Genomic DNA, 19,311 nt, shown 5'->3' on the forward strand with positions numbered 1-19,311 from the left:
GCTGTGTTGCAGATTGTATTTTATTTGTGCTTCCTCAATATTATGATAATATAATGATAATATTGTGCTTCCTCATTAACAGCAAATACAAAAATATATCAACAAATTAGTATTTAAAGAGTATCAGAATTGCACACCTAGCGGCGGCCTAACTGGGGCCAAAACCAGGGGAATTTGCAAACATTGCCACAAAATGATGGGCAACACTTCAGCTCACCACGGCAATCACCATCATTTTCACAGTATGAGTGACATCGATGAGTGAAGAGGTCATCAGGATTACATTGTCCTGGCTTCACTGAGAACAACAAAACAGAAACATTCAGCCTCTTTATATTTAGCAGCATTGTGGCAGTATATTAGGAATTTAACTCCTTTGGTCATATTTCACCTGGTATCTGAGACTTGCACACGTGTCCACACCCATTAAAGCAGCATATCTGATCCTGGCCAGGACAATCCGCATCACTTGTACACTGCTCAAGACAAATAGCCATAGCCCCTGGAGGCACTGGACAGCCTGGTAATGCTGAGAGGAAAGAAAGAATAATTAATGCGAAAACTTAAAGAAATGGAAGTATCATCTTGGAAAATAAAGTTATTCCTCTTAAAACTGTCGGGAGATATCTTCTACAATTTCATTCACTGAGTGGATTTAAAAAGATAAAAAAAAAAAATAAGGTTCTTACTTGGAACTGGAGGGGTGCAACCAGATCTGAAGAAAAACGTGCAACATTTCTGATCTCCTGGGCAGTCTCTGTCATAATTACATGGTGGCAATGTTATAAACGACTCAACGATGCGCGGACAGTTACCTGGATTCAGAAGAGAGTCAGGTTAAGATTTATCAGTGTCGGGTTATCATACATGAACATAACACACGTGGGAAAAAACAAGCTCACTCACCAGGTTTTGGCATTATTGCGTTGGATTGAACAAAAACACAAAACAACAAAATCAAGGCAGCTTTTCTAGACCTGAGTGTCTCCATGATGATTTGTCTCAGCCAGAAATCTGCCCCTGTTATCCTGTTTGGGAATCACCTGGCTTATAAACTGTAACTGGAGCAGCTAGAGGATGCTGGGTCCTTGTGTCTGTAGAGTTACTTCTGCCAATTCATCCAATTCTTTCCATTCTTTTTTTTTTTTATTTGCAAAAGTTTACTTGGAAATAATGCAAATTAGAATTTGAAGCATGCTGCGACAATTTCTGAGTTGTGGCTTGGTTTTTCATTCTATGTCATAATCAGTTTATTATGGTCATGGCCTTTATTATTTTAGATTTGTTTTACATTTACATTGTTTAGGGTCAGAAAAGTCATGTATGCTTCATGTCGACTTAATGATTGTACAACACATAATATGTTTATGTCATATAAACCTGTGTGTGTGTCTGTGTGTGTATGTTGTTGTTGTTGTTGATTCTGATTTCATTATTTATGACCCAGACATGTTCCACACATGAGCTCTCAGCCCAGATAGTGCCAACATCAGCTTTATTACGAGATCTTTTGTTTGTTGTCTTCCTGCCAGTGGAGAAAAACGAGATACAATGACACTGAAAGTTCAGAGTGATTCGGTCAAAATGTCCCAAAATGACCAATAATCAAATGAGATGATTAAACATACCCTGGCAAATAGGGTGCTGGTGTAAAAGTCCAATCATTCGAATCTTATTAGGTCACAGACATTTGGACTTTGCCTTTATTTGTGTTTTTGGTGGTATATGTTTCAGTTTCCATACAAATCCAGTTCAATTTCGATGAAAGCTGCATACATTTCAGCAGAACAGAGCATGATGATGCCATGCACTTTATCTTTTGAGTATCTAAACTTTCCTAAAATATTGCAAACAAACTGGTCTTACTTTCACAAACTTTACAATTATTGTACAGATTATTAAACCTGATGTAGGCATTTTGTTAAAGCATATGCTATTATAAATAAAAGTTTTTTTTATTGGGATTCATATGAAGGACGATATATGATGAAACATCAGGCAGTTGCTGCACTCTCCAACTTTTTTATTTATTACATGCATTGTGAACATGTTTTAATTTCCTGCAGAAACTGTTTAAAAGGAACTCAAAGTGTTTGTTTAGATGTTTATTAAAAACAATTGACATGTTCATGCAGATTTCACTGCTGTTAATAAAGTATGTTTAATCCAACTAAATAAATAAATAATGCACAAACTAATTGTAATTTTCAAGCTAATGTTTATGGATTTGCATACAATGTTCTGCATATGTGTGCATGTTTGATGTCACATTTACCCCCCCCCCCACCCCCCCCTCGCCCAATCCAAGAAAAACACAAGCAAAGTTTCATTTTTTTAAATAATAATTTTAATTGATATACACATTTTTGATTGTTTTAATTTATTTATTTTTGGTTTGTTTGCTTAAATATCTTTGCGATCTACAAAGTTAAGAAGAAATAATGAAATCACAATTAAGAGACAAATTATGAGCTTCATAGTGTAACAACAATAAAACTCTGAATATCTTGACCATCTCTGTAAAAAAAGATCAGTAAGCACTTTCCTATTTCCTAGCAATAATTTCCTTCTAGAAGATTAAATAACATCATATCAACAAATCACTTTGTTTTTCAGTGATCTGATCACTTTTTCGGACTTATTTTAGGATGAGAGTCGTCAACTGCAAAAGTTAAGTGATCTACATCATAAATTTAAAACATGATTAGGGGAGGTTTCAACTACCAAGGTGGACGGTAAAAGTAGAGGGTATTTGTAACCTCCCCCTCGCCAGATGGTATGTTCTAACGTTCCCCTTGGGCGGCAAATATGAAAATTCACAGTCAGAATGAAGTGCGAGTAACGTTTTAGGTAGCAAGAGGGTTAAGGTTAGGATGAGGGTGAGGGGAAGGTTATAAATAGCAAAATGTTAAGGTTTAGGTGCGGTTAAATGAGCTGGTTCGATGCCGCATCAGCAGACATCCCATCGTGTCAGTTTTACGCTGCATTGGGATCTGCAGTCAGAAAAGGGAAAAACCCCTTTTCGCACATAAGTGACGAAAAAGGCAATGTGTTGAATGTAATGACGATCTCTAAAGTAACATCTAACAATGACTTCTCATCCATTTTAAGGTGACAGAACTCAGTACGAATAAACTAGCTCTAAAAGAAAATCATCAAATAAACATGCACTCACATTCATGATGTTGAGATGTTGTTCAATATGCTTGTATTCTTGTCCAGATTAAGACTAAGAGTTGGGGACTGATGGGACAGTGGGACTTACACAGGAAAGGCCACAATTTGATGGACAGCACTTCAGCTCATTGCTACAGTCGTTATCATGTTTGCAGTGATCAAAACAGCGGGTGCGCCACACATAATCGGGACATTCTCCTGGCTTTACTCGAACACAAAAGCATTCGGTCAGTTTCTAACCTACAGCTGTGTGGGAGGACTAACTGAAACATTTTACTACTTTAATTGTGTCTCACTTGGTTTTGAAGACATGCACAAGTGTCCACACCAAGTAGCGCAGCACTTTTCACCAAATCGGCAGTCGCTGTCAGAATAACAGTCCTTATCATAAATCGGCATCTGATTTACGTTGATCAGACACCCTAGTGTAGCTGAGAGGAAAGAGAAGACAAAGAAAGTTCAGACTTTATAAAACTGAACACTAATGACTAATGGCTAATTGTTTCTAAAGAAAAAAGTAACATCTTATTTAGGTATGTAGTGGTTCTCACTTGAAACTGGGGGGGCACAGACAGCTCCATAGCTGTACACGTAACATTTATCATCACATTCACAGTCTCTGTCAAATCTACATGCTTTTCCTGGCACGATGGGATTAAAGACTTTTGGACAGTTACCTGGTTTAAGACAGAGGTGTAATAAACGTTAATGAAAGAATCAGGTCAACATCTTAGGTAAATAACCCGAAAAAAACTGAACACATTTGAGAAAACTTACCACGTTTTGGCATGACTGAGTTGGAGGACAAAAAGACACAAAACTCTAAAATCAGGCCAGCTACCGTGGACCAGTGAGTCCTCATGTTGACTTATCTCAATCAGGAATCTGCTCCTGGTGTCCTATTTGGTAAAATATCCTGGTTTATAAACTTTAACCAGAGCAGCCCAGGGAATTCTGGGTCCTTGTGTCGGTAGGGTTACTTATGTAAACAAGTCACTGGTGCACTCATTCAAACTTGACTTCAGCTTTTAAAAATGTTTTTTTTTCTTTTACTAATAAAAAAGAAAAAGGTAGCAAAAACATTAAATTAGAATCATACATGTGAGTTTCTTCTAGTATTTCAAAATATTGAAGACAAGATAAGACTTTATTGATCCCACACCGAGGACATTTGTGTATTACCACATCTCAGGACAGATAGCAAAAAAAGTACAAGAGTAACCAAGAATACAAAATAAAACAAGACAAGTCACTATATACAACAATAGATCCTATGTACACACAGTAAGGACTATGGATAGAGGGTTGTGAAACAAAGTGCAAGTAATAATAAATATACCCTTGCAGCGGGGTTGTACCAGTATGACTGAAGGAGCTGCACAGCCACCGACTTGTGCAGAGGGAGATGTGGGTCAGCTTAGCTAACATCCTCCTCTCTCCCATCACCACAGACCTCCACAACAGTTTGTCAATCCTGCTCCTGTCCCTGTTCGTGCATCCGCTGCCCCAGCAGGCCACTGCATAGAAAAGGTTGGATGCTACCACCGTATTATTAAATGTCCTTGACAGGGCCCTGCATACACTGAAAAACCTCAATATCTTTAACAGGTAGGTTTGCCGCTGGTCCTTCTTACACAGGGCGTCTGTATTTGTGGTCCAGTACAGTTTATTGTTGAGGTACTTCTAAGAGTCCACCATCTCAATGTCTTTTCCCTGGGTGCTCAACTTTTTCTTTTTCTTTTCTTTTTTTTTTCTTGTTATATTAGAACTGTGGATGATAATTTAATGAATACAATAAATGTATCCAAATCAATGTATAGCATGCAATATATATATATATATATATATATATATATATATATATACATATATATATATATATATATATATCTTTATAGTGTTTGATCCTAGTAGAAATTGAAATATACTGAGGAAATTTTATGGTAAATCATTGAACTAATAATAGAGTCCCAAACAGAGAAACACTTTTCCCAAGTCCCACCAACTTGCTGATAAATAGAAATTTTAGCTGTTTTGCCTGTTGCCTAAATCCAAAGAAAACATCACAGCATCTCAAAAACTTGATTTAATTTAGTATCCGTCATTCCAGCACTTGAGGTTTTCAACTAAACGTTTGATACATTTTTATATAAGTGCATAAAGTTATGATATAAACACTTATTATGGACCTATGTAAGTTGATGAAAGACCACGTCTGGTTCTCTGTGAGGAGAGATTAGGATAGACAGTCTAAGACTTTTTCTACTTAAATGAAAGAATCCAGGGTTAGGGTTGGCAGTTCCATCCCAAGCCCCTGGAGGGCACATATTGATGTATCCTTGGAAGTATGTAGGAAAAAGAAGTACGTACGTCTGGTACAGATAAAAAAAAAACAGGCATCACACAGGAAAAACCACCAGTTGTTGGACTGTACTTCAGCTCATTGGGGCAGCTGCTGTCAACTCGGCAGTGTTGAAAACAACGGGGGGTGAACAAGTTAGTGGGGCAGTTTCCTGGTTTCACTAAAACACAAAATCATTTAGTCACGTTGTACCCTGCAGCAGAAAGTGAAGTGATGTGCATATCTTACTTATTTCATGTGACAAGCAAATGTGTCCACATCCGTCATAGCAGCACTTTTCATCAGGTGAACAATCGCTGTCATCAACGCAATGCTCAGCACATATGTACATCACTCCAGGAATGACTGGACACCGTGGCGATGCTGAGAGAGAAGAAATTGTCTGATAATGTGATTTTGAGGCTGAGAGTGTTACTCTACATAAGACGGTCTAGGTAATAATCTCACAGGTCTGGCATGGTGACAATCGAATGTCTGGGACAGTTACCAGGTTTTAGAGAAGGGTTGGATAGAGATATGTGTAAGTGGATGGCTACCAGCATGGTTAAATAAACAAAAACCACAAACAAAAGTGCGTAAATAACTCACCAGGTTTAGGCATGATGGAGTTAGTGTCATGTTCTGGGGCAAATGTCTAACCCAAGACATGCAGAATCAGAAGACGGACACAAATTGAAGAAAAAAATAAATATTTTATTAAAACGAGGAACTAAAGGAGCACTGGAAGTCCAGCGGGTGAGGACACGGGAAGCAGCGTCTAGAGGGGAGAGTAGCAGAGGTGAGTACTGGGGCAGCAGTAGCTCAGGTGGTAGAGCAGGTTGCCTCATCATCGGAGGGTCATGGGTTTGATTCCAACTCCTGCCAGGGGTATCCTGCTTTTGTGTCCTTGGGCAAGACACTTCACCCAACTTGCCTGTGTTAGTGGTGGTCAGAGGGGCTGATGGCGCCAAATGGCAGCCTCGCCTCTGTCAGACCTCCCCAGAGCGGCTGTGGCTACAAGTAGCTTACCATCACTAGCAGTGTGTGAATGTGAGAGTATGTGAAAGCGTCTTTGGGTGTCTAGAAAAGCGCTATATAAGTTCAATGCATTTATTTATTTATTTACTGGGATTTGTAGTCCAAATGAGGGGAACTGGCGGAGTGACTTACGGTTCAGGAAGATAAGAAGAACTAGGGAGGGGTGAGCCGGGGTAATAATCCAGGTGATGAACAGAGAGCGGTTGAGATGGTGAGAGGGGATGTATCCGAGAGACCAGTGTGGGGTTTGGAGAGGGAGCGAGGCACGGTGCAGAGCGGGTCGGTCAAGCGGGTGGATGGTGAACCAGGAAGAGACCCGGTGAGAGATCCATACAGAGTTGGGTGGAAGTCCTGAGGGGAAGCCAACCTGAGGTGAGCAATCCAAACAAATCCAGAGGTTAGTTGAGGATAACACATGCACAAGAGTTCAAAATCTAGTGACGAGTTTTTCGAAGGCAAGAGACTACCAGTCAGTAGTAATCTTCCTGCGTCGAGTCACGTCCACCATCCTCCTTATAAGCAGGCCCGCTGATTAGCTGAACGAAGAACAGCTGTTGCTCCCTCTCCTGAAACCAAACACTCAGAGATGGTGAAAATGAGAAGAGTACTCACCCCGGCTCATGACAGTCCCCGGCTCATGGAGGTTAGGCTGGTTAAAGGGGCTGCTGTCTGACTGTAGTTTCTAATGAACCTATGGTAAAAATTGGCAAACCCCAAGAACCTCTGTAATTGTTTTCTTGTGGATGGAGTGGGCCACTCTGTAACTGCTTGAACCTTCTCTGGGTCCGCCTTTAACCTCCCGCTCTCAATGATGAACCCCAAGAACTTAACTGTGGGAACATGAAACTCTCACTTTTCAGCCTTGACGTAGAGTCTATTCTCAAGTAGGCACTGTAACACAGATCTCACGTGCTGGGTGTGCTGCTCCAGGGTCTTAGAGAATATCAAAATGTCATCCAAGTACACTGTTACAAACTTGTTGAGAAAATCACCCAATACTGAGTTTACTAGAGACTGGAAAATGGCAGGGGCATTAGTTAACCCAAGCGGCATTACCATGTATTCAAAATGGCCCAGGGGCATCTTGAATGCCGTTTTCCACTCATCCCCTTCCCTTATCCTCACCAGGTTATGGGCATTCCTGAGGTCCAACCAGCTGAAAATGGAGGTGTCCTGGATCGGCTCAAAAGTGGAGGAGAGTAAAGGCAGAGCATACTTATTACGAGCAGTGATCTGGTTCAAACCTCTGTGGTCGATGCAGGGCCAGAGTGTTCCCTCCTTTTTGGGCACAAGAAAGAAACCTGCTCCCAGGGGGGAGGATGAAGGTCGTATGGTTCCAGCGGTGAGACAGTCCTGTATGTAAAGTTCCATGCTTTCTCTCTCAGGTTTGGAGAGGTGGTAGAGACGGCTAGATGGCAGAGGAGCTCCCAGCAGCAGATCGATGGCACAATCAAAAGGCCTGTGAGGAGGCAAAGAAGAAGCGCGGCCCTTACTAAATGCCTGTTTGAGGTCGTGGTACACCTGAGGAACGGCAGACAGGTCAATGTTCTCCATAGGGGGTGTTGAGGGGCCACGTATGGGAGGTGAAGCAGAACGTAGACATAGTTGGGAACATTCTGGGCTCCATCCAAGGATCTTGTTCTCCTTCCAAGCTAGGATGGGGTTGTGGCGAACCAACCATGAATGCCCAAGAACCAGTGGCGACTGAGGAGAAGCAAACACGTAAAAATTCAATGTCTCTGTGTGGTTACCTGAAACCAAAAGGCGGAGGAGAGAAGTCGATTGGGTAATGGTGGAGAGATTACGGTTGTCCAGCGAGGAGACTGAGAGAGGGGTAGATAACCTGGTGGTGGGAATCTTCCACTCAGCCACCGGTTGAGGGTCCAACAGAGATTGCTCGCACCCTGAGTCCAGAAGGGCCTTGAGTGGGATCTGTCTAGAGTTAACAATCAAAGAACATGGAAAAGAGCACTGAGAACTAACAGAGTCTGAGTTACCGCCCACCAGTAGTCCCGGTTTTACCGGCGGGCTTTCCCTTTTAACAGAGCCGGGCAGTTGTTAATAAAATGTCTTGAAACAAAGGCCTGACCTGATCCGGTGCTCTCTCTCCTCCTGAGAGAGGCAAGTCCTTCCCATCTTCATGGGCTCCTCTGCAGAAGGGAAGTCTGGTGCGAGACGCCCACTGGCCCCTAGGGCCCTTTCTTGCGAAGAGGAGGCAACCGGTTCTGGTTCCTGTCTTCTCAATTCCCTGTGACGTTTGTCGATGGAGATGGCCAGTCTGTTGAGCTCCTCCAGTGAGCTGGGTTCTGAGCACAGGGCCAGCTGGTTCCTCACTCTTATTCAGCGCGTCGGTGAAAGCTCCGATGAGGGCGTCCTCGTTCCAGGTTGTCCGGGCTGCCAAACTACGAAACTCCACTGCCAAGTCTGCCACTGATCTTCTGCCTTGTGAAAGTGTCCACAGCTTCTTTCTGATGTCCGAAGTGGACTCAAAACAACCAAAAGTTAGTTTAAAATTGGATAGAAATTCGTTAAAGGGTCCATGTAAAAACAAGTCATTGTGGCTCTTAGCCTCTGCCCATCTTAACGCTCTTCCTCGCAATAGACCTACTATAAAGGAGATCTTGGTGGAGTCTGAGGAAAAAGCTGTGGGACAACGTTCGAAAGCCAGCTGACATTGGAGCAAGAAGCTGTGGCATTCCTCAAACTCACCCCCGAAGGTCACTGATGGCGGGGACAGAGCTACACGGAAGTGGGTTCCTTCCATGGAACTTGCAGCTTCCTGTCTGGGGGTTCCTGCGGCTGTCGGGGCGGCTGACGGTGGTTCCGCTGAAGAAGGTGGCTGACGAGTATAGGACAAGGTCTCATGGATGTGACGAACCATAGTCTCAAGCTGCTTATATCGTTGGTTTGCAGAGGTGAGTTGCTCCATTAGCAAGGGAAGAGTTTGTCCCTGTTGGGATAATCTGTTAGAGATGTTGGTGAGTACTGATCCTGCGGGGTTAGCGTCATGGCCGGAAGATTTCTGTTATGTTCTGGGGCAAATATCTAACCCAAGACATGCAGAATCAGGAGACGGACACAAATTGAAGAAAAAAATAAATATTTTATTAAAACGAGGAACTAAAGGCGCACTGGAAGTCCAGCGGGTGAGGAAAGGGGAAGCAGCGTCTAGAGGGGAGAGTAGCAGAGGTGAGTACTGGGATTTGAAGTCCAAATGAGGGAAACTGACGGAGGGACTTACGGTTCGGAAAGATAAGAACTAGGGAGGGGTGAGCCGGGGTAATAATCCTGGTGATGAACAGAGAGCGGTTGAGATGGTGAGAGGGGATGTATCCGAGAGACCGGTGTGGGGTTGGAGAGGAAGCGAGGCGCAGTGGAGAGCGGGTCGGTCAAGCGGGTGGATGGTGAACCAGGAAGAGAGCCGGTGAGAGATCCGTACAGAGTTGGGTGGAAGTCCTCAGGCGAAGCCAACCTGAGGTGAGCGATCCAAACAAATCCAGAGGTTAGTTGAGGTTAACACATGCACAAGAGTTCAAAATCTAGAGACGAGTTTTTCGAAGGCAAGAGACTACCAGTCAGTAGTAATCTTCCGGCATCGAGTCACATCCACCATCTTTATAAGCGGGCCCGCTGATTAGCTGAACGAAGAACAGCTGTTGCTCCCTCTCCTGAAACCAAACACTCAGAGATGGTGAAAATGAGAAGAGTACTCACCCCGGCTCATGACAGTCCCCGGCTCATGGAGGTTAGGCTGGTTAAAGGGGCTGCTGTCTGACTGTAGTTTCTAATGAACCTATGGTAAAAATTGGCAAACCCCAAGAACCTCTGTAATTGTTTTCTTGTGGATGGAGTGGGCCACTCTGTAACTGCTTGAACCTTCTCTGGGTCCGCCTTTAACCTCCCGCTCTGAATGATGAACCCCAAGAACTTAACTGTGGGAACATGAAACTCTCACTTTTCAGCCTTGACGTAGAGTCTATTCTCAAGTAGGCACTGTAACACAGATCTCACGTGCTGGGTGTGCTGCTCCAGGGTCTTAGAGAATATCAAAATGTCATCCAAGTACACTGTTACAAACTTGTTGAGAAAATCACCCAATACTGAGTTTACTAGAGACTGGAAAATGGCAGGGGCATTAGTTAACCCAAGCGGCATTACCATGTATTCAAAATGGCCCAGGGGCATCTTGAATGCCGTTTTCCACTCATCCCCTTCCCTTATCCTCACCAGGTTATGGGCATTCCTGAGGTCCAACCAGCTGAAAATGGAGGTGTCCTGGATCGGCTCAAAAGTGGAGGAGAGTAAAGGCAGAGCATACTTATTACGAGCAGTGATCTGGTTCAAACCTCTGTGGTCGATGCAGGGCCAGAGTGTTCCCTCCTTTTTGGGCACAAGAAAGAAACCTGCTCCCAGGGGGGAGGATGAAGGTCGTATGGTTCCAGCGGTGAGACAGTCCTGTATGTAAAGTTCCATGCTTTCTCTCTCAGGTTTGGAGAGGTGGTAGAGACGGCTAGATGGCAGAGGAGCTCCCAGCAGCAGATCGATGGCACAATCAAAAGGCCTGTGAGGAGGCAAAGAAGAAGTGCGGCCCTTACTAAATGCCTGTTTGAGGTCGTGGTACACCTGAGGAACGGCAGACAGGTCAATGTCCTCCATAGGGGGTGTTGAGGGGCCACGTATGGGAGGTGAAGCAGAACGTAGACATAGTTGGGAACATTCTGGGCTCCATCCAAGGATCTTGTTCTCCTTCCAAGCTAGGATGGGGTTGTGGCGAACCAACCATGAATGCCCAAGAACCAGTGGCGACTGAGGAGAAGCAAACACGTAAAAATTCAATGTCTCTGTGTGGTTACCTGAAACCAAAAGGCGGAGGAGAGAAGTCGATTGGGTAATGGTGGAGAGATTACGGTTGTCCAGCGAGGAGACTGAGAGAGGGGTAGATAACCTGGTGGTGGGAATCTTCCACTCAGCCACCGGTTGAGGGTCCAACAGAGATTGCTCGCACCCTGAGTCCAGAAGGGCCTTGAGTGGGATCTGTCTAGAGTTAACAATCAAAGAACATGGAAAAGAGCACTGAGAACTAACAGAGTCTGAGTTACCCCCCACCAGTAGTCCCGGTTTTACCGGCGGGCTTTCCCTTTTAACAGAGCCGGGCAGTTGTTAATAAAATGTCTTGAAACAAAGGCCTGACCTGATCTGGTGCTCTCTCTCCTCCTGAGAGAGGCAAGTCCTTCCCATCTTCATGGGCTCCTCTGCAGAAGGGGAGTCTGGTGCGAGACGCCCACTGGCCCCTAGGGCCCTTTCTTGCGAAGAGGAGGCAACCGGTTCTGGTTCCTGTCTTCTCAATTCCCTGTGACGTTTGTCGATGGAGATGGCCAGTCTGTTGAGCTCCTCCAGTGAGCTGGGTTCTGGGCACAGGGCCAGCTGGTTCCTCACTCTTATTCAGTGCGTCGGTGAAAGCTCCGATGAGGGCGTCCTCGTTCCAGGTTGTCCGGGCTGCCAAACTACGAAACTCCACTGCCAAGTCTGCCACTGATCTTCTGCCTTGTGAAAGTGTCCACAGCTTCTTTCTGATATCCGAAGTGGACTCAAAACAACCAAAAGTTAGTTTAAAATTGGATAGAAATTCGTTAAAGGGTCCATGTAAAAACAAGTCATTGTGGCTCTTAGCCTCTGCCCATCTTAACGCTCTTCCTCGCAATAGACCTACTATAAAGGAGATCTTGGTGGAGTCTGAGGAAAAAGCTGTGGGACAACGTTCGAAAGCCAGCTGACATTGGAGCAAGAAGCTGTGGCATTCCTCAAACTCACCCCCGAAGGTCACTGATGGCGGGGACAGAGCTACACGGAAGTGGGTTTCTTCCATGGAACTTGCAGCTTCCTGTCTGGGGGTTCCTGCGGCTGTCGGGGCGGCTGACGGTGGTTCCGCTGAAGAAGGTGGCTGACGAGTATAGGACAAGGTCTCATGGATGTGACGAACCATAGTCTCAAGCTGCTTATATCGTTGGTTTGCAGAGGTGAGTTGCTCCATTAGCAAGGGAAGAGTTTGTCCCTGTTGGGATAATCTGTTAGAGATGTTGGTGAGTACTGATCCTGCGGGGTTAGCGTCATGGCCGGAAGATTTCTGTTATGTTCTGGGGCAAATATCTAACCCAAGACATGCAGAATCAGGAGACGGACACAAATTGAAGAAAAAAATAAATATTTTATTAAAACGAGGAACTAAAGGCGCACTGGAAGTCCAGCGGGTGAGGAAAGGGGAAGCAGCGTCTAGAGGGGAGAGTAGCAGAGGTGAGTACTGGGATTTGAAGTCCAAATGAGGGAAACTGACGGAGGGACTTACGGTTCGGAAAGATAAGAACTAGGGAGGGGTGAGCCGGGGTAATAATCCTGGTGATGAACAGAGAGCGGTTGAGATGGTGAGAGGGGATGTATCCGAGAGACCGGTGTGGGGTTGGAGAGGAAGCGAGGCGCAGTGGAGAGCGGGTCGGTCAAGCGGGTGGATGGTGAACCAGGAAGAGAGCCGGTGAGAGATCCGTACAGAGTTGGGTGGAAGTCCTCAGGCGAAGCCAACCTGAGGTGAGCGATCCAAACAAATCCAGAGGTTAGTTGAGGTTAACACATGCACAAGAGTTCAAAATCTAGAGACGAGTTTTTCGAAGGCAAGAGACTACCAGTCAGTAGTAATCTTCCGGCATCGAGTCACATCCACCATCTTTATAAGCGGGCCCGCTGATTAGCTGAACGAGGAACAGCTGTTGCTCCCTCTCCTGAAACCAAACACTCAGAGATGGTGAAAATGAGAAGAGTACTCATGACAGTTAGATGACAAAACAACACAAACCCCTAAAATCAGGGCAGCTAATGTAGACCAGTGTGTCCTCATGTTAACTAATCTCTATGAGGGATCACCTCTTGTGATCTGGGTTGGAAAAATATCCTGCTTTATAAATTGCAATCTGAGCAGCCCAGATGATTCTGGGTCCTTGTGTCTGTAGTTACTTATGTAAACAAAACAGTTATCCATCCATCCATTTTTTTCAACCCACTTTTCAACGCAGGGTCGCAGCGGGGCTGGTGCCTATCTCCAGCCGTCTTTGGGCAAACATGTGGGGTACACCCTGGACAGACTGCCTATCAAATCTCAGGGCAACGTAGAGACACACAGGACAAAAACATGCACACACACATAGTGACAATTTAGAGAAACCAGTAAACCTGGCTATCATATTTTTGGACTGTGGGAGGAAGCCGGAGTACCTGGTGGGAACCTATGCATGCACAGGGAGAACATGCAAACTCTTTGCAGAAAGACCCATGGGCCAGGATGTGAACCCAAGACTCGCTTGCTGCAAAGCAACAGCACATGTGTGGCACACCTGAAAAAATCAGTTAAATGTATTTAAATACTTTGTGAACTTAATTGAAATAGTAAAATATTGTGAAGTCAGTTTTTCTATTAAAAATATTAAAATGATAAATGAACTCCTAAACTAAGAAAGACTATTTCTGATCTTCACAAACTTGCTGATAAAAGAAACATTGTGCTGTTTAACCTTTTGTCTAAATCTAAAGAAAACATTTCAGTATCTCAAAAACATGATTTGTAATTTTTTATTTCAGCACTTAAAGGTTTCAGTTATAGTTTTGCTCAATTTTTAAAAAATTTTTTTTTTGGAATTGTCCAAATTGGTGAAAGCTAACTGAGTCTGGTTCAGGACAAAATTACCTTTCTCTTTTTGATGGGAGATTATGTATGACGGGGGGTCTAACTCAAATTCACACTGGGTCAAAATGAAAGACTGGGACAAAGTCCAAACTCAATATTTATTCAAAAGTTGACGGCAAATGTGCACATCTCCAGATATGTACCGGTAAAACTTTTCATTTGGAAACAAACTTACTTTGCATAAACATTTTGGAATAACCTAATTACACACAAGCAAGTAAATTAAAAAAAAAAACACAAACCTGATTCTGAAATCAGTGGTATTCTTTACTTAGTAAGTCTGCATTTCTATCTTTTTATTTATTAAAATGTGTTCATGTCCAGCATTTTTGAAGTTTTAATCTTTGATTATCTAGAATCTTTGCAACTAAGCATGGAGCGTTTGAGCAGCTACGGCGCAGGGTTGGCTCAGTAAGATAAAAACTGCTGCAGCCAAAGAGTCATACTCTGACTTGAGCGTGTCACTACACTGGAGTTCATTCCACTTCGTCTGGAGGTACGTTGGTGCTCTTTCAACCACAAACAGATTACTGAGCAGTTAGAATCTTGGCTTCTGGACTTCATATTTTCAGTTTGTCTGAGACTGAGAAGAGTAAGGCTGCAGGTGTCGAGACTGGTCGCATGGACGCTAATGACTGTAAACAGAAAGCAGGGGGCACTTTGACTGGTGTGCTATTGCTAAAAAGCACTATGGGATCTGTAGTATGTGTAGCGAATGTGCCAGCAGGCCAGTTCTAAAATACATTTAATATATGATCTCACAGACTAAATATAAATAAACAATGGGCCAGATTTGGCCCAAGGACTTAAATGGTAAATGGCCTGTATTTGATATTGTGCCTTCTAGAGTCCTGGAACCCCCCAAGGCGCTTTACAACACAATCAGTCATTCACCCATTCACACACTGGTGGGGATGAGCTACAATGTAGCCACAGCTGCCCTGGGGTGCACTGACAGAGGCAAGGCTGCTGAGCACTGGCGCCACCGGTCCCTCTGACCACCACCAGCAGGCAATCTGGGTTAAGTGTCTTGCCCAAGGACACAACGACAGTGACAGACTGAGCGGGTCTCGAACCTACGACCTTCCGATTGCGAGGCGAGCACTTAACTCCTGTGCCACCGTCGCCCCAAAGACTAAGACTAACACCTGTGGATTATTATATCTAGTTTAAGACATTTGCTACTTGAATGTTTTTGTTTGTATTAAAAAGGAAAAGTTACACTGAAAAAGCTATTTTACCAAACTAAACTTAAAGGAAAATTACAAAAAAGTAAACACACATAATTATAGTTTAACACTTTTATTTTGTATATCTGATTAGACAAATTTAGGGAGGGGGACATTGGGATTTCCGGTGCAGATCAAAAAATAGGCTCCACACATTTAAAGCCACAGATTGTAGGACAACACTTCAGCTCATTGGAACAGCTACTGTCACCTCGGCAGTGATCAAAACAACGGAGGGAATACAGAATAAGGGGACAGCTTCCTGGTTTCACTGAAACACAAACACCAAATCATGTTATACCCCGTGCAGCAGAATGTGGAATCATCAATGTGTTCATATCTTACCCAGTTCATGTGACAAGCAAACGTGTCCACATCCGTTGTCGCAGCATTTTTCACCAAATGGACAATCACTGTCAGAAGAGCACATTTCACCACAAATGGGCATTACTCCTGGAATGATTGGACACCGTGGTGTTGCTGATGGAAAAAAGAAAGCTATAAATGCTGAAATTGCTCTGAGTTAGAAAACTATGTAAATTTGAAGCTGGTATTGTTTAGGAAAGTAAATATTCTCAAAGATCCTGTTTACTAAAATGTTTTGTAACAGCTATTTGAGGAGGCATAGGTGCTTCTTACTTGGAACAGGAGACACACAGGTACGTTGATGGTTAAACAAACAGCATTTTTCATATTCAGGACAGTCATTGTCAAAGTCGCAAGGTAGTAGTGGTAGCAGTGGCCTCATGATAGGCACATCTTTGGGACAGTTACCTGGTAGAGGAGGATTAGGTTAATGTAAGTAGACGGCTACCAGCATGGTTACATAAACAAAAACCACAAACAAAAGTGCGTAAATAACTCACCAGGTTTGGGCATGATGGAGTTAGATGACAAAACAACACAAAAACCTAAAATCAGGGCAGCTATTGTAGACCAGTGTGTCCTCATGTTGACTTATCTCTATCAGGGATCTGGGTCTGTTGTCTGGGTTGGAAAAATATCCTGCTTTATAAATTGCAATCTGAGCAGCCCAGATGATTCTGGGTCCTTGTGTCTGTAGAGTTACTTATGTAAACAAACCAATTAAATACTTTGTGAGGTCAATTGAAACTGAAATATAATATGAAAACAATTTTTTCTATAAAAAATTTGAAATTATAAATGAACTCTCAAACTACGAAAGATTATTTTTGATTCTTACCAACTTGCTGATAAACAAAACACCTTGCTTTTTCACCTTTTGTCTAAATCTAAAGAAAATATTGCAGCATCTCAAAAACAGGAATTGTTTTTAAAATTATCTTAGACCAGGAAAGGCAGCTTTATTTGTATTGCACATTTGATATACAGAAGCAATTCAATGTGCTTTCCAGGAGTAAAAACAGCAAGAACACAAAACATCAAAATAATGTGACAACACTAATCAGCAGATTTATGAATCAAATTTAAAACACAAATTAAATTAGATGCCAGAAAGTTCAAGACCGAGTAGTTACGGTGCAGAAGGTGCAACATATGAAACATTCATTCAAATGCTAATGAATACATGCATGTTTTCAATTTTAATTAATAAGTTATAGAGTTAGGACTCATTTGAGGTCATAAGGAAGCTGATTCCATCTGTGTGCAGCATAGAGCTAAAAGCAGCTTCACCCTGTTTGGTTCTACTGGCTGACTGCTTCTTTTTTTATTATATTTTTATTGAAAGAAGAAAACAACAGTACTTGCAATTACCAAAATACAATTAACCTTTCTTCATTTTTTCTAGGTAAATAACAACAATCAGACAGAACAACAACAACAACAAAAAAAGGGGGACAAGACAATTAGACAAAAAAACCATACCAAAAAACAAAGACACCCCCCCCCCCCCCGCCCCCTCCCGTCCCACATAGATCAACACAACCGTCAAACATATTACCGGAATATAACAATAACAGAAGTACAATTAAACAGGTAATACCTCTAGACTAGTAAATAAGAGATAAAGGGTTGCCACTTATGAAAAAAATTGGCCGTGCACCCTCTCAGCGTATATTTAATTTTTTCAAGTTTAAAAAAAAACATGACATCTTTAAGCCACTGGGAAACAGTAGGACACTTAGCAGACTTCCAATGTAACAATATCAAACGTCTCGCTAATAGGGATGTGAAGGCAATGATATCCTTTTGTGTGGAGTCCAGTATAAGTGAGCGGTCAGGAATCCCGAATACCGCAATCAGAGGACAAGGATGAAGAGTTACCCCAAGAACAGTTGACATAATAGCAAAATACCCTGTCCAGAAACGTTGTAGCTCAGGACACAAAAAAACATGTGGCTAAGGTGACAAGGAGAACCCTGGCATTTATCACATTTATTTTCCACTTCCGGATACAGTTCAGAAAGTCTAGACTTAGAGAAATGCACCCTGTGAATGACCTTAAATTGGATAAGTCCAAGACGAGTGCAGGAGGTGGAAGATCGTACCCTTGCTATAGCCTGTTCCCAAGACTCCTCATGTATTCCAATTCCTAGTTCTCCTTCCCATATATCCCTAAGCTTAACCTTAGAGTGGTTACTAAGAGACAGAATAGCATCATAAAGTTTCGAAATGGTTCCTCTGTGATGAGGAATAAAATATAACATAGTTTCCCACCGCTGTTCTGGAGGTAAAAAGGGGAAATTCGGGAAACACTTGGCAACAAAATTTCGAAATTGAAAATAGCAAAACAAATGGGTAATAGGGAGATTATAACGAGAAGACAAATTGGGAAAACTATCGAACACACCATCCACATATAAATGTTTAAACTGTCCTATACCCTTGTCACACCACACTGAGAATGTCGTGTCCAAAAGTGAAGGGGGAAACAAATGATTGTTGGTTAGAGGACCCGAAGAGGATGGCATTACAAAATTATTGTGTCGTCTAAACTGAAACCAGATTTTGAGTGTGTTAAGAACCACCGGATTATCAGTATACAAAGAGGGTTTTACGGGTAAAGAGGAATAGAGCAAAGCTGGTAACGAGGAGCCCTTACATGATAATAGCTCCAATTTACACCACGAGGAACCAGAAGATTTTAGCCAGTAGCAGAGTTTTTGAATGTGAGCGGCCCAGTAATAAGCTAGAAAATTAGGTAATGCAAGTCCTCCACTAAATCTGCATTGCTGCAGCAACGTTTTAGAAACCCTAGGCGGCTTCCCTCCCCAAATAAAAGAACCAATAATCTTGTCCAGTGAAACAAAGAAATGTTTAGGCAAAAATAAGGGAATTGAGTGAAATAAAAATAAAAATTTTGGTAGGATATTCATTTTAACGACATTAATCTTGCCGATTAAAGAAAGCGGGAGATTACCCCATCTTTGAATATCAGATGTGATCCTAGATAAAAGAGGAGACAAATTTGCTGATTTAAGGCCAGATAGAGAGCGAGTCACGTTAACCCCTAAGTACTTAAACCCAGAGGGACTAAGACGAAAGGGTAGATCGGACTGTTGGAGTTGACGTGCTGCCGTATTAACAGGAAAACACTCACTTTTCCCTAAATTTAATTTATAACCTGAAAATGAGCTGAAGTTCTCCAGAATACTTAAAACAGCAGGAATGGAGCGAGCAGGGTCAGTCATATATAATAACAAGTCATCCGCATACAATGATACTTTATGTGTAATTCCATTACGGGGGATTCCCTTGAATACAGAAGAAGATCTTAATGTAATGGACAGCGGCTCGATGGCAATGGCAAAGAGTAAAGGTGACAAAGGGCAACCTTGACGACAACCACGACCCAGCGCAAAATAATCAGAATA

At 42.8% G+C, this 19,311-nt stretch overlaps 3 protein-coding genes across 5 annotated transcripts in view; all 3 read right to left on the minus strand.

Annotated features, from left to right (window-relative positions):
- LOC107373797 (perlwapin-like) lies at positions 1 to 1,063 on the minus strand. Its single transcript, XM_015941943.3, has 4 exons — positions 907 to 1,063; positions 690 to 815; positions 392 to 529; positions 1 to 298 (listed from the first exon to the last, which is right to left on the minus strand). The coding sequence occupies exons 1-4, from the start codon at positions 989 to 991 to the stop codon at positions 138 to 140; spliced, it is 510 nt and encodes a 169-aa protein (XP_015797429.3). The 5' UTR covers positions 992 to 1,063; the 3' UTR covers positions 1 to 137.
- A 1,287-nt stretch (positions 1,064 to 2,350) lies between these two features.
- LOC107373798 (WAP four-disulfide core domain protein 3) overlaps positions 2,351 to 19,311 on the minus strand; it is an 84,830-nt gene continuing 67,869 nt past the window's right edge. The window contains exons 1-4 of one of the 2 annotated variants that reach the window (XM_015941944.3): positions 3,955 to 4,106; positions 3,729 to 3,854; positions 3,474 to 3,608; positions 2,351 to 3,384 (exon numbers count right to left, since the gene is read on the minus strand). In XM_015941944.3, the coding sequence (XP_015797430.3) occupies positions 3,230 to 3,384; positions 3,474 to 3,608; positions 3,729 to 3,854; positions 3,955 to 4,039 (501 nt within the window). In that variant the 5' untranslated portion in view covers positions 4,040 to 4,106 and the 3' untranslated portion in view covers positions 2,351 to 3,229. Of the gene's footprint in view, positions 3,385 to 3,473; positions 3,609 to 3,728; positions 3,855 to 3,954; positions 4,107 to 19,311 lie in introns of those variants that run through there. The other variant, XM_070544666.1, reaches the window with a different exon arrangement.
- LOC107373575 (WAP four-disulfide core domain protein 3-like) lies at positions 15,572 to 16,848 on the minus strand. Of its 2 annotated transcripts, none has more exons than XM_070545078.1 (4): positions 16,381 to 16,848; positions 16,154 to 16,288; positions 15,860 to 15,994; positions 15,572 to 15,785 (listed from the first exon to the last, which is right to left on the minus strand). In XM_070545078.1, the coding sequence occupies exons 1-4, from the start codon at positions 16,463 to 16,465 to the stop codon at positions 15,649 to 15,651; spliced, it is 492 nt and encodes a 163-aa protein (XP_070401179.1). In that variant the 5' UTR covers positions 16,466 to 16,848; the 3' UTR covers positions 15,572 to 15,648. The 2 variants fall into 2 exon arrangements, with proteins under 2 accessions (XP_070401179.1, XP_070401180.1); XM_070545079.1 differs by having other exon boundaries at positions 15,715 to 15,785; positions 15,860 to 15,927.

This window comes from Nothobranchius furzeri, chromosome 15 (assembly GCF_043380555.1).
Source record: "Nothobranchius furzeri strain GRZ-AD chromosome 15, NfurGRZ-RIMD1, whole genome shotgun sequence".
Lineage (NCBI taxonomy): Eukaryota > Metazoa > Chordata > Actinopteri > Cyprinodontiformes > Nothobranchiidae > Nothobranchius > Nothobranchius furzeri.